This window comes from Camelus dromedarius, chromosome 9, assembly GCF_036321535.1.
Source record: "Camelus dromedarius isolate mCamDro1 chromosome 9, mCamDro1.pat, whole genome shotgun sequence".
Taxonomy (NCBI): domain Eukaryota; kingdom Metazoa; phylum Chordata; class Mammalia; order Artiodactyla; family Camelidae; genus Camelus; species Camelus dromedarius.
In genome coordinates, this window is record NC_087444.1 from 1,406,832 (window position 1) to 1,421,425 (window position 14,594).

General features: G+C 38.8%; 1 protein-coding gene and 1 long non-coding RNA gene across 16 annotated transcripts in view; both read right to left on the reverse strand.

Moving 5' to 3' along the window:
- Positions 1-14,321, reverse strand: part of ZNF644 (zinc finger protein 644) — a 98,679-nt gene extending 84,358 nt beyond the window's left edge. For 5 of the 15 annotated variants that reach the window (XM_064488688.1, XM_064488692.1, XM_064488694.1 and 2 more), the window contains exon 1: positions 13,910-14,096. Coding sequence is in view for 1 of the 15 variants with exons in the window: in XM_064488687.1 (XP_064344757.1) it covers positions 13,910-14,016 (107 nt within the window). In the remaining 14 variants the exon portion in view is untranslated. Of the gene's footprint in view, positions 1-12,841; positions 13,557-13,909; positions 14,106-14,222 lie in introns of those variants that run through there. The other 10 variants (XM_031457561.2, XM_031457562.2, XM_064488690.1 and 7 more) reach the window with 10 other exon arrangements.
- LOC135321989 (uncharacterized) lies at positions 6,723-12,834 on the reverse strand. Its single transcript, XR_010382156.1, has 2 exons — positions 10,549-12,834; positions 6,723-7,927 (listed from the first exon to the last, which is right to left on the reverse strand). It is a non-coding gene; the product is annotated as an uncharacterized LOC135321989 (long non-coding RNA).
- Positions 14,322-14,594: the final 273 nt, after the last annotated feature.

Sequence of the window (14,594 nt, forward strand, 5' to 3'; positions counted from 1 at the left end):
ATAAGTGTACATTAAAAACAATTGTACAGCAACAAATTAAATAATCTAGCTGAAAAAGACAAATTCTTAGGGAAAAAAACTATCCAGAACTGATTCGAGAAGACACAGGAAATCTGGAATAGACCTGTGACAAGAGATTGAGGAAGTAATGAAAAAACTTCCCACAAGGAAGGCCAGGACCAGATGGCCTCTCTGGTGGAATCTACCTTTCAACCAGGCATTTGAAGAATTTACGCCAACCCTTCTCAAACACAGGAAAAGAAAACTACAGGTAAGTATCCCTTATGAACAAAGTCACAAAAATCCTTTCCGTATCGTGTTTCAAAAGACATACCACCTAGATTCCTTTGTTCCTCCTGATGAACTGATTTCTCTTCAGACCCGCTGCACAGCCACCTTCCTTACATCCCCTTGTACTAAATCGAATTTCCTGGTTCCCTCCTCTTTTTGATTTATCCAATCATTCTGATAGAGTTCATGGCCTCCAGTAACTTCCTGAGATACAATGCATTTGAAGTAAATATTCTAACAACCTCATGTTTCACATTTTTAGCCTACATTTAACAGTTTGGGAAAATACAGAACTAGAAGCTTGGAAAAATTTTTCCTTCAGGATTCCGAGGCATTAATTCATTATCGATTATTTTCCAATGTTATTGTTCCTAATCTCTTTTACGTGCTCCAGAACCAAAAGCTTTTGGGATCTTCCATTTATTTCTGACGTCTGAAATTCCATCATGATGTACTTTAACGTGGTTCTTTTTTTTTTTCCCCAGCCACTAAGCTGTGCATGCTGAGTCCTCTCCATGTGGAAATTCAAGTTTTTTATTCAATTATTCTTAAATAATTGCCTCCCTTTTGTTTCCCATTCTGTAATTCTGATTTTTCACATGTCAAATTTGCCAAGTGTGATTCTTTACTTTTCTTTTCTCCTACTTGACATTCTTTTGTCCTGCTTTGTGGAAGATTTTCTCAATTTTATCTCATAACCTTCTACTAGAAATTTAATATCCTAAATTTCTAACTCGTCTGTTAAGTATTTCATATTCTCAATGTCTAAGAGCTCATGTTTGTTTTCTGAGGACTGCTTTTTATGGTATCCTTTCTTGTTTCAAAGATAAAATTATCCCCTTACTTACAAAGATATCAATAACTTATAAAAGAAGTTTTCTTCTTGAATCGTTTCTATTTCCTTCTTCTCTTTCTTATTGTGGTTATCCTAAAATGTTTCATGATCCTTAATCTCTTATTTTAAAATGAAACACTTCGAAGTTGCCCAGAAATTGTGTGTTCATGGGTAGTTACCAGTGTGAGATGGTCAGTCTGATGATTTCTCTGGTGGCTTCCCATCTGTTATTGTCTGCTGGTCTTTGTTCCTGATCATCAGTTTGTTACAGCAGGAGGAACCTTCCAATCTCACTCTAGGGGTAGAAGTCTGAGACCCAGTATTCTTAGAACTCGGAGGAGGAAGAGAGACTAGGGGTGATTCCCAACATGTAAATTTCTACTCAATTTTGTTTTTGGGTATGACGCCCTTAACCTGAGCCTGCCTACTGTTCAAGTACAGAACAGTCTCCCCTTGAATGCCAGACAAGAAACTTGGACAAAGGTTACGAAACCCCTTCTTGGACCATGAGTGCTGTCTACTTGTTATTAACCTCGCAGACAATTCTTTCAGGATACCTGCAGCCACTAATTCCTGAAGCGCCCCAGCGTTCTACAGCAGAATTCTAGACCAATTCTAGGCTTTCCACACTAGAAGTGGAAAGCTGAGTTTTCCCAGGTCTGCAAAGTCAGTTACCACTTGTTGCTTTCCAGCTTTCAAAGTTTTACTTCTGTGATCAATTTTCCAGTTTTCTTTGTCCTTGACATTTTATGCTTAAATATATAAACATATAATAATTCTAACAGGGGTTTGATGGCAAACAAAGTAAGTGGTTATTTAATCCACCATATTTAAAAGGATATTCACCTTATCAGTTTTGAAGTGTCACATCTTCACTGTTGTTCATTTTTAAACTGTATGAAATTTAGGCTCAAGTTCTAATAGGACAGAGTTTCAACTGTCCAAGTGGTTACAATCATTTCAGCTTTAACGTCGTTTTCCTATACTGTGGTCAAAAAGTACTGCCTTACACAATTTCTCTTATCTAAAATTTCAAATTCTCCTTGAAGCCTAAGAGACAATTTTTTTTTAAATTTCACAGGAATTTGGAAAAAATGTGTATTTCTTTACTGGGAACAAAATTTGACATACACCTATTAAAGCATTTTGCTATTCAAATCTTTATAGTCTTAATTTTTGTTTGTTTGATCTATTAAATTCTGAGAGATAAAGCCTCCTGAAAATACTGATTTTACCAATTTCTCCAGAGAAACTTGACTTCACATGTTTCAATGTTATCTGAGTTTATCATACAAAACTTCAAGCCTAGTATTGTTCAAGGTTCCAAACTTTTTATTAATTAAAACTTTCTCTTTTTTTCATTCAAAGGTTTTGGCCTAGAAAGGTTTTATCCTTTGCTTGATATGAATTGAACTTGCAAGTTTTAATATTATTTTTGCCACTCCTTATTTTCAACATTGTGTCATCTTTACTTAGCAAAAACTCTTATAAAACCTCATAACGATAATTTTAAATTCAATTTGTAAAGGGGAGGAGAGTAGGAAAGAAACCAATTTCAATTAAATTAAGAAAAAGCCGTTAGAAGGTTACTGGGTAATCAAACTTAACAGGAAAGTTAGTGATTGAGGCTTGGAAAATAAGATGAACCAGGAGATGACCAGGCAAGTAGAATCACACTGAAGGACATCTACTCAGGATGCCATTTGCATCTCTGTTAATGGCAGTGCAACCACTAAGACACTCACTGCCATAGCGTAAGGCTTCTGGTTCCACCACAGCCACGGAAGGGTGTATCTGTCTCCTCCACCTCCTTCCTGTCTGAGCCATTTCAGTAGGACCGATACATATGGAAGTCAATTTGGTTTCCTAGTTTCCATCCGCTTTAAACTGCTACCTTTCGTTTATGTAGTGATTTTTCATTGCTTTTCAGAATGCACAGACCCATAGCAGCAAACACAGGTGAGGATGGGTCTATTTCCAGTAAGTCTGTGCCACAAAAAATTGGGAACTATTTAGGAAAGAGATTCTGGGCAGGGCTTCGGGGCAAACTTCCTATTCCCCAAACCACTGGTTTAACCATTAATCAGTGAACAGAAGATAGCTCTGCTGTTACCCCTTCTCACCCATATTCTCTATCCAGAGACCCCAGATTTCAGAGATGTTGATGAATCTCTTTCCCTGTGACAGTAGAGGACAATCTATTTTCTCTTGCTTTGGCTGATATGCCTCAACAGGTAACTTGGATATAGTCTAATGCACCTATTTCACCATGGTGCCAGAAACCTCACTAACTTCTTTACTAACTGAAGTTAAGCCCATGTTAGCTGTGAGAATGGTTAACATGTAAACTCGTTATAGTAAGACTAACACACCATCTTAAAACTCCAAGACCCTATTAACTCCTAAACTCTGTTCTAATTACTAATTCTAAAAAAGGCAGGAAAATATATTTTAAATTACATTCCTTTTATAATTTTTCATATTTTTCTAATTCTAAGCATTGTACTCATTGTAAGAAAACAGTATACACTCAAGAACTCTTTAAAAACTCCAGTGAAGACAAGCATGCTATATATTGAGTATCAAGCACAACTGCTGCCCAGAGAGGACTGTATTTTAGGGATCCCCCAATAAAAGCCGTGTGCTCCAAACACTTCCTAAATTTTAAAACAAGTATCTAGTTTTTATTGGTAGTCCAGATTATTAATCTTTATTATCTTCTTTCCCACCAACTCCGATACCAATTAGAATGTCTCTCAGGCCATGACCTAAAGGTACTATTATAACTCAAAATTCAGTAATACAAGCCCTTCTTAATATCCATCTCAGATTTTTTTTTAGTTGAAAGTACTAGCAATTCAGAAAATACCACTAAAGCATAACTTTCCTGGATTTTACTAAGTTTTCAAATCAATTTTTTTACATATAACGGAGATGTAACCTCAATTAGTATTAATAACTTATTTGGTAAACTATCTCCAAGTTTATTTTCAATACTGAAAGATAATAAAATTGTTCCCTTCTTATTTTTACCTTACACTACAAACTTAGGAGCAACATATTTTACCTGCTTTGGTCTAAAACTACCCGTTCTTATTCTCAGTATACCCCCCCGCCCCATTTACCAAGATGATGACCTCTACCTGGCCTTCCTCACTTCAGTCTCTTCTCCAGTCACGTTGAACCTAGCTGCTGATCTTACTCATTTTCCCTCATGTACTTCTTCTGTTCAACGGCCTTCAGTAGAACTCCTTTATTTCTAATTTCTAATCCAAACTTCTTTAGATTCCTCCAGCTCAGGCCACAACCTTATAAACTTTATTTTTCATCCCATTCATTTAAAACAGACTCTGCTTTGAAAGAGGAAAACGCCTGCAGGCCGCAGCTCCCATCTCCGTGCTTTAACTCAACTTCCCCCCTAGCTGATGCTCCCTTCTACCACTTCTTCAAAATCTACATGAAAAATTATTTTTGCCAGAAAGCTTTTCCAGTCTTAATACACACTGTTCATACGATTTTGTGTCAGATCAGTAATTCAAATATTTCATTATTAAGCCACTCTTTAAGTTGTGTCTTAGATAATGACCTCTTCAGAGCAGGAACCATATCATTCACTCTGTATATCTGCATTCTTACCCCCTCATGTCGTACTAAATGAATTTTGTATAATAATTAACCCAATTAAAACAAGCAAAGGTTGGGAGAAATACAACCACACTTACAAGGTTTTTTCTGAATACAAAAAAATTAAATCTCCCCAAATCAAATTCAAATATTCATTCTTTTTTCAAAACAACATAAAAAAAACATATCCTTAAATACTTTTTTCCTACACATAGAAGTCAGGTCTTAAAGTTATAATTAGTAACATTCTAATTGTTTTGTTTGTGTAATTTTCTAAATCTAGCCCAAAAAAACTACTATGTAGTCTTAATATTTTATAGATAATAAACATAGTTTTTCAATGTCTAACCAATTTTGCATTGGCCTTCTATACTACACAAATACAAAACCTACATAATAAAAGTTCACAGATGAGGTTTTATTTCTTCAAGACAACAATTAAAATTCTTGGAGCAAGAGGATATTAAGCAAACAATACAAATTCCAAAAAACAAGACTTTATATAATTTTTTCATTCATAAGCTCAAAAACATTCATAATCAAACGTTAATGAGAATGTATTTTCATGTCTACTTACGCACAATTTACAAAACATATTATTCCTCAAAACTAAGCATATTAGAATGTGAAGATACATATTTTCGTTATATACTTTTCAGAACTTTTATTATAATACATATTTCAGAAATGATAGCTTTCTCCCAAAAGCACAAATCGTTATACTAGAACAAGGCTTCTAGTACTCAATATTTATGAAAAACAATGCTGTAACCATTAATCCCATTTGGAAAAATATAATTCCAGCACTACATGTAAAAGTCACGATCAATAGTTCCATTGCAGATATGTTTACAAAGTGTCCTTCATGGATTTTAACCATTTAAACTTTTGTGCAACTGTCCTTAAGGTAGAATTCTCATTCTTTACACATAAATAAATGTCAACATCTTTCTGGTTGAGAGTGGATACATATCTGTAAACAAAAGTACACAAATTTACGCCTACCCCTACAATCACAATCAGAAACACTCAAATACCTTATTAAGGAACCTGAAATGCCTGAAAGCTAACTTACACAACGCCTAGAAGCTACTGTTAAAGCGGTCCCAAAAGGCCGCTATATAAGGAGGCAATTCAAGATCTCCTCGGCCTACTTCTTGGCTATACGCCTGGAGGACACTGCAATGAAAGCAAGACAACTACGTTACCTATGGAAGCAATTCAAATCTCTACATTCTAAACAAGTTTTCTAGGCCTAGAACTAGCCTCTAAAGGGTTACTATCAATGGAAGCAAGAAACATCCCTCTGATGTCGGTATACATCACACTGCAGAAAAACAGAAGGGCCCTAGCACCCACTACGTATCACCTGATTGACCGCCATACTCACCCGACAATGCCGAACAAGGACAGACAAGAAAAAGATGCAGGCGTCAGCTCTCGCTACCCTTAGAAAGGACAAGTGTGCCATAAGCAAGTTCAAAAGTAAGTAAAACATTTATAATGACGGAGGCTAGAATAGTGGTTACTTCTGTGAAGGGGAATTAATAGGAAGGGGCACAAGACACATTTTTCAGTACAGAAAATGTTAAGCATCTTGATCTGGATAGAAGTTATCTGCATGTATTTATTTGGAGAATTTCACTGAGTTGTACTCATAAGATTTGTGCACTTCACTTAATGCAAAATATATATAAATAAAACATTTAGAAATAAGTCACCAATAATGGTAAAATCTAAAACTCAATTTTCACCCTTTTTCATCATTCTCCATTTCTCATCACAGAACTTCAATATTCCCTAAATGCAACTCTTTCCCCTTAGAAGACCCACAAAGCTGTTAGTATTCTAACAGCATTTTTCATATTGTCTCATATTAATTCACCTGAAGATTAATTCAGTATTCATCAAGTGCTCATGTACAAGGCATGGACGAGGCACCCTCCAACATCTACCCAACACACACACACCCCACACCCCCACACTGGATTCAGGGCACTCTACTACCTGGTTTCTAGTGTCTCCCATCTTAATTCCCACCCTTCTTTATGACAATGTTCTCCCCCAGCTTATCTTTCCTCAACTATCCTGTAAGACTCTGTTCAGTTTCTGCTTGATCCTTCATACTTACGACCTATATCTGCACTGTCAAATGTGATAACCATGTGTGACTGCTGAGCACTAGTCTGGCTAGTCCAAACTGAGATATGCTTTAAGTACATTAACACACTCTGGATTTTGATGATTTGGTGTGAAAATAAAAAGAAAGAATGTAAAGCACTGCAATCATGTGTACATGCTGAAATGGTAATATTTTTGATATATTGGGTTAAACAAAATGCATTGATAATATTAATTTTAACTTATTTTCTTTTTATTTTTTAATGTGGCTACAGAAAAATTCAAATCACATTGTGGCTTATATTTCTACTGGGCAGTGCTAATCTATACAATCTATTTATAAATGCCCCACAAATTAGCTTTTAATATGTGTTATCCACCCAATGAGAAGGTAAGAATTCAATGCTAAGTTTTTCTTCTTTTATAAATTAAAGATTATTGCATTATGAATTACTAACAGTAACTAAACAGGATTTAAGTAACTATTTAATGTCACTTTTTAAAGATTTTTAACAAGGAAGCTTAAGACATTTCAAAATGTAAAAATATTTTAAGTTGTTTTCATACGGCTATAAACTGAAAATTTCACCTCCATTTTACATGTATCCATTTTGAGTTAAATGTCTCACCAGAAAGGACAGACAGCATTACTAAAGCTGTAGACCTTCTAATCCCAGAGAGTATTAGTTCTAATTAAACTAGATTATTTTTCATCTTAGTCACTCAGTAAAGAAAAAAAGCAGCTTCCATTCTGACCAATATCACTGTGCCAATGTCCAGTAGCCAAGACAAAGAACCTTTATATGGTGGTATGAATAAACAATGTGGGCAATAAGACACCACTTGAAATAAGGGTGAGCTGAAAAATGCTTTTATAATGCTAAGTTTTATAAGTAGGAGATAAAACTTACAAACTTCATAATAGGATAAAATGATAGACATAGAAAAGATAGGAAGGCAGAACAGAAAGGTCTCCTCTGTAGAATCAAGATACGCCTCGGTTCACACTTGGCTCTTCTGCTGTTTACTATCCATGTGACCCAAGTCTTAGTTTCCCTGCATATAAAATGGGAATATATACAACACAGCATTAGTGTGAGGAACACACAGTAGATGCTTAATTAATGTCAGTCTCACTCCCTTTCCTTTATTACTAATGATTATATAATGGTGACAAGATTATGGGTGACAACCCTGCCTTCATTTTCCGTTGAAAATATTTCTTAAACAAATATTAAACTTCTAATGTTTCATACTCACACCCCTCCTCATGTGAACTTACAAGTGCTTTCACTAGCTGCCTTTAACAATTTTTTTTACAAGTTTAAAATTTGTGTCTGTGGTGGGGGAGGTAGGTGGTACCAAAAAGACTCAAGTGGTAAAGGTTAAGACTATACATCACAGACACATATAAAACAAAGAAAGTGTGGAAAGGAAAGCAGCGAAAGGAAATGCTGCTTGAGGAAATCCCCGTGACTCGGACTAAGCAATGGAAAGACAACATTCTCCTCCTCGATCTAGCTTCTGCTGAAGCCACGCCTCACTCTCATCCAGGCCTCTGTGTACATTACACACGAATACACAGAGCCACTCACCCTCTTCTTTCCACTAATGGTCACCACCATCCTCTGGGCCAAAAACTTAAATGGAAGTGAAGAAATTGAGGATATTGTAACAAAGCAAACCAACACACTGGTCAGGAAATAACTTCACTAAAACGCACTCATTTCCAAGTGCATTTATTTATTCATCAGCTGACAGTCATAAAAGGAAATGTGCTCCTGAAACATTGACCTGGTTATAGCTTTTGCTGCTAGAACTAGAGATGGCACACTTTGGTGCCTGTCTCTGACTTCCTCTGCAGACACAGGCCTAAATACGGAACATTACAAAAAGTACACAACTTCAGATCACTCACAGGTGAAAATTTGAAGTTACTGGAGAAAACACAAGTGAGCAATGGTGATAAGAACTTTATTATTATTCTAACAGCTAACATTTATTCAGCATTCATTGCGTATCAGAACGCTAAGGACTTTACTAGCTGAATTAAGTAATGTAAACCTTAAACCTCTATGAAGATGGTATGACTGTTAGACCTACTTGCCTAGTGCTTACACAGCTAGATTTTAGCCCCACCAGTCTTACATCAAGGCTTACACTGTTTAAACCTTATTCTCCCATCCTGCCTCCATATATACATATTTAAAATTACAAATTCAAGTATGATTTTGTGTGTATGTATATATACACACGTGTTTGTGTGTGTATATAAACACATCTACATGTGTATTTGTGTGTGTATAATATCAGTAAATCAACAGTAAGCAACAGGCAATTAATTCCAACTCTTACAAGTTTTTCATCCATCTTCACAAACCATTCAACAATTAACAGGAATCACCTCCCTTCTCAGTAACTGGTGTTTTGAAAGTTCTAGTCATGTCTAACATCTTCCTCTAGAAACTGATGAAAAAGATATGCATTATGCTTTCAAGTAAAAAGATAAATACCATGGAAGAAAGGATTAGAATATTCATCATTTATAAAAATTAGGTAAATTACTGATATAATACAGGTACATACGCTTTATAAATTATACTTTAATCCCAACACTTTATTCGGTGTTTTTTTATTTTAAATTATTTTGGCTCACAACATATTAGTTTCCAGACTTTGTACAAAGTCTTTTAAAAGCTGTATTTTCCCACAGATACAGAGAACAAACAGGGTGGTTGGGGGTGGGGAGGAGTATGGGCAAAATAGCTGAGGGGAATTAAGAGGTACAAACTTCCAGTTTTAAAAATAAGTAAACCATGGGAATTTAATATAATATACAGCATAAGAAATATGCCAATAATATTATAACAACTTTGTAATGGGGTCAGATGGTTACTAGGCTTATGGTGATCATCTCATAATGTATTTAAATGTTGATCACTAAGTTGTACACGTGAAACTAACATTGTACATCAACTATATTTCAACTAAAAAACAAAATAAATAAAGCTGTATTTTCAACTTCAATGAATGAGATACATACTAAAAATCTTAAGACCTAAAATCTTGTGTTTATCACTTGAACCAAAGTCACCTGTACCACAGTTTAGACTAACAGAATTAAATTTCAAGAACAAATCACTCATCTATACTTTTCACATAGTTACTTACAAAGTCACAGTTCCAAGAATCTCAAATGAAATGGGAAGGCCACATCTTGCAGACAGAAGAGGCAGGGCAAAGATTAGGAGAGGGAGAACCCAAGAGAAATCTCTTAGAAACACTAATCTTAATAGTCTCACTTTCCCTCACCCAAGAGAAGTATGCACTGCTGCTGCCACTGCACTAGCGTGCTCCTCCTCCTCTTCCTCCTGAAATCCTTGGCTCTTCTCCTCCTGGAAAGTTATCCCATAGAACTTCTTGTTTTTCCTGCTAACACCTCTCAATTGTCAAAGATATTGTATCTTGAATTGAAAGGAACAAAAACGTCCTAACTCCTCCTAATCTCATGAGTCCCCAGTAAACTCAAAGAGGACAGCAATTTCACAGTTTAACTTTGGCAGATCTAAGAAATAATTAAACAGTACAGCAACTGAGGCTCTAGATATGAGAAAACACCTTTTTCATGGAGACTCCCTCTCCCGAAGAAAGAACACAAATTGAATTTGGTGTCCTACCTTCTAGGTCTCAGCTGACCTTTATGTTTGTTCTTGCGAGGAGGAAGAGGAGAAATAACTGCAGCCAACCAGCAGGGTGCGCTAGCACTAGAATCGGCTTGATTAGAAGCAGTTCTTTTACAATTCAGTGGGGTGGATGGTTTGCACTTTTAAAAGCAGCTATCCCCTCCTAATAAGCCAGAATTAGAAGACATTACTTCCAGAACTCCTTCAGTCAGCACTACAGAACTCTGTTTAGTATTTACAGACTCTCCATCTACAAAGCAGACATCCTCTCTACCAGAGGGGTTAACGATATCAAATAAATGAAAAAAAAAATCCGAGCTCATGTGACTATCCAGAATATTATAATATTCATCCTTCATTCTCATGCTTTATTTTATAGGACTATCCATGTAAAAAGATTTGAAACCACTTTTTAAAAAAGAACTGCTAAAACTAATATTCTATAAAATTAGGGCTAGATAAGTCAGCATTGCAATTTCTGCATTCAGTGCAAGCTACAGCTGCCTTAAGATCTGCCTGAAAAGCAGCCATGAGAAAAGCATTCCCACAAGAGTAAGATGCCCTGTTTTCCTTTAGAATCACATTCTGAGAAGAGTCTAAGTAAGTAACCGTAAACACTAACAACGTATTTGGGATGAAAAATGAACTTGCCTTCTCTGACAACCAGTTTCTATACATTTTTTAAACTGCAGGTAATCCCACCACTTCAAGTGACTGTCCTGGAGTCTTCCTTTTCCCCTCCTGTTACCCAATATAGTCTCAATTCAGCCAAAACAAAACTTGCCCTCTTTTATAACTTGGGTGACAAATTAAAGCTGCAAAAAGTTTAAGGTTTGCAGGTGACAGACTCATTTTATAATTACAAATAATCTGGGAATAATCCTTATTATCACAAGACTAAAGTATAATTAAATCCACTCACCTACATAGTGTTGAGAATTATGAAATATATCAACTTTCCGAGAAAAATCAATAATTTAGATGCACTTTAAATGACCCACAGAAGCTGTAAAACCTCCAGACAATTTACCTGTTTTTGTAAAATGTGGTATCAAAAGAAGTTAAAGATAACTGTGCGATCCCGTTGATTTTCCTACCTGTTGAATTCCCTAACAGATCTTACATGTCTACTGCTCAGCAGTAGTACTATCTAGTCTGAACAAGCTGTTTCTAACAAGGGGCAGAGTGGCACATCCATCTACCCAACTAAAACACTGTTACAAAATGAAAGGCATTAGCACCACTGTTTTGAGCATCTATTTCATTTCTTATTTAATAACTGGTAGTAATGGCAATTACTTCAAACTTCCCAAGAAGTTTATCAAGCTACCTGTTTTTTTTTTTTTAATGTATGGATCAAGATTGCTTTTTGAAAACCTGAAAACTCAAAAGCAACATTGCTTTGAAATTATCTCAAATGTCTATATTTTGTATTTGAGTTTGTTTCACTGGAAGTCACTCTAAAAACTAAGTCACCATGTTAAGTTAAATAAGTTTTTAATTATTGTCACAGAATTTCTTGTTAATATCTAATTAACAAGTATTCTCAAACACATCCCCTTGTTTTGTTTTATAACCATTATTAGTTGCATACAGTCACCTCCTTATCCGAGCAATGTGACTAATGAAAGGACCAATGAGGTACAAGATGAGACACAATTCTCCATTATGCAATTAACAATCATCTCTGGTCCTCAATATATTGTAAAATAAAGGGTGAAAATAGTTCTCTAAGATTCCTTCTATGCTAAAACTATATGATTCAATAATCATTTTGCTGATAATATATTTCCTATTCATTAACACAAGATTGTTCTCGCTTAGAAGGGGAAAAGCTAAGAAGGGGGGACATAGAAATCTGGGGGAAAAAACAAGGAAAATGAAAGTTTTAAGCAATGTTGAAAAGTTCAAATTTCAATTTGAACAGAGATCTAAAATTAGTTATCTAATGTGTTTAAACATCTCTTCAAATAAGCAATGTAATTTGTTAATGTAGCCTGCCCAAAATAAAACATTAGTTGTTTCCAAATTTTGTACTTCAAGTATTACAAATACACAAAGTATGATGGAGACATAAGTGCAGTGTAACTTTAAATTATGTTAGAAATTCTAAAACTTACACTACCATGATTTTAAGAGCAGTGTACATATCACTGTATTAAACTAGTCGAGCTTTCATGTTTCACCTATTAAACTGTGTAAATTGTAACTTCTTTATAAAAACTGATCTTTTCTTACCAAACCTATCAATGCAATATTGCTGCCATCGAGTTCCCTGGATACTTACACATGGCACTGAAGGCAAACAGCAGGTTTCCTCTCTTTGAGTAACTTGAGTTGTCTATTTTTTGAAACGCTCTTTTTCTTGTGGGACCAAAGAAGTAACTAAACTACAACAGAGAGGCAATATACTATTAAGGCAAATCTAATCTATCATCCAGATGCAACAAGCCTGGCATTAGTTAGGACCGGCCAGAATGGATGGATGGTGTTTGGCTTATTTCTGTTGAAATCATTAACTTGTACACAAAACAGGACCATCATTCGGGCCCTCAATCGTGTTTATCTCCTCGTTGAGCACTTCTCAATGACCACACAAAATTTGAAGTCTAAACACAAAATGTTTCATCGCAACTAAATTTGTCAATATTACTTCAACAGTTCAAGAAAAGTTTTCCACTAATGTTGCTAAACCATGGATGGATCCCAACACGAGAGTCGTCTGTGAAGTCTCGTAACAAGAAACCGTTAGCTCCACCACCTAAGTTTCCAATCACTGAGAAGGGTCTGGGACAACTCATCTTCAGGTTCACGGGAGAAGTGGAGCACACCTGCTTTCCTCTGGCAGAGATTAAGCTCCCAGGGACACAAAGGCCAGGGAATCAGACCTGGAGAAGCAAAAAGCTTTAGCTGGACGCCCACCAAGCCCCTGGCAACCCAAGCACTCTGAGCGGTTTACCTCTTGCTGCTACTTCCCAGGCACCTAGCGGCAAAAGGGCTCGCGGCACCGGGGGCGGCGAGGGCTCTGCGGTCCCGGCCCCACGTTAGGGGAGGGGTGTGTACGCTTAACGCCAGAGCCGCGGCTCCCGGCCGAGGCCGAGCGGCCCGGACGGCGGGGCCGCCCGTTACTCCGGGCGTCGCAATGGCGGCCGCCGGGCTCCCCGGGCCGCCCGCTCTCGGCCCCTTCCCCCTCCTGCTCACTGGCTGCTCGGCTTCATGTGACTAAACAAAACCCCCAAGTCTAGCGCCCGGCTCAGCCCCTTTGTGTCCGCTCCCGGACCCTCCGACGCCGCCGAGGAGAAGCCCTCCCCCCGCCTCCGCCGAGTCCCGCCCCGCGGCGGCGGCCGCCGCTCACCTCAGGCTCGGCCGCCCCCCGCGGCCGCCGCGGCCGCCGCCGCCCCGAACCCGGGGCCCGGGCTCCTTGTGCAGCACCAACTCCGCCTCCTCGGCCGCCGCCGCCATCTTAGCCTGTGCGGCAAAACGCGTCCTTTCGGATGGTCGGGACCCAGCCCAGGGCGGAGCTCCCCGCGCCGAGCGCCGGCGGCCGGGGCCCCCCGCGTCCCTCCGCCACCCCCAGCCCCGCCGCCGCCGCCGCCGCCGCCGCCGCCCCGGGGCCCGGAAGCCACGCGGGCCCCGGCGAATCCGACCAAATAAGCCCTGAAACTCACAGTTTGGTGCCGCGTGCGTCAAACCGGGGCGACGCCGGGCGCGCGCGGCGTCCCCGCGTCACACGCCGCTCTGTACGCCGCCCGGCCCGGCGGCCCCCTCCGCTCCCCGCTTCTCGCCGCCGGCCCCGGTTCCCACGGCGCAGGCGCGCGGCTTTCCCGCCTCCGACCGGGCCGCGGGCCGCGGGGGCGGCCGGCGCCGAGCTCCCGGGCGGCCTCGAGCTGCCGGGGCGGCCGGGGGGCCACGCCGACGGGGGCGGCAGGCGCAGCGCTCCACCTTTCTCGGGTGCCACAGACCCCGCAAGGTCACCTCCCCCAGCGCTGACCTAATCACTCTCGAGGCGGTTCCCGCCCCGAAGTAGGCACGCTCCAAAT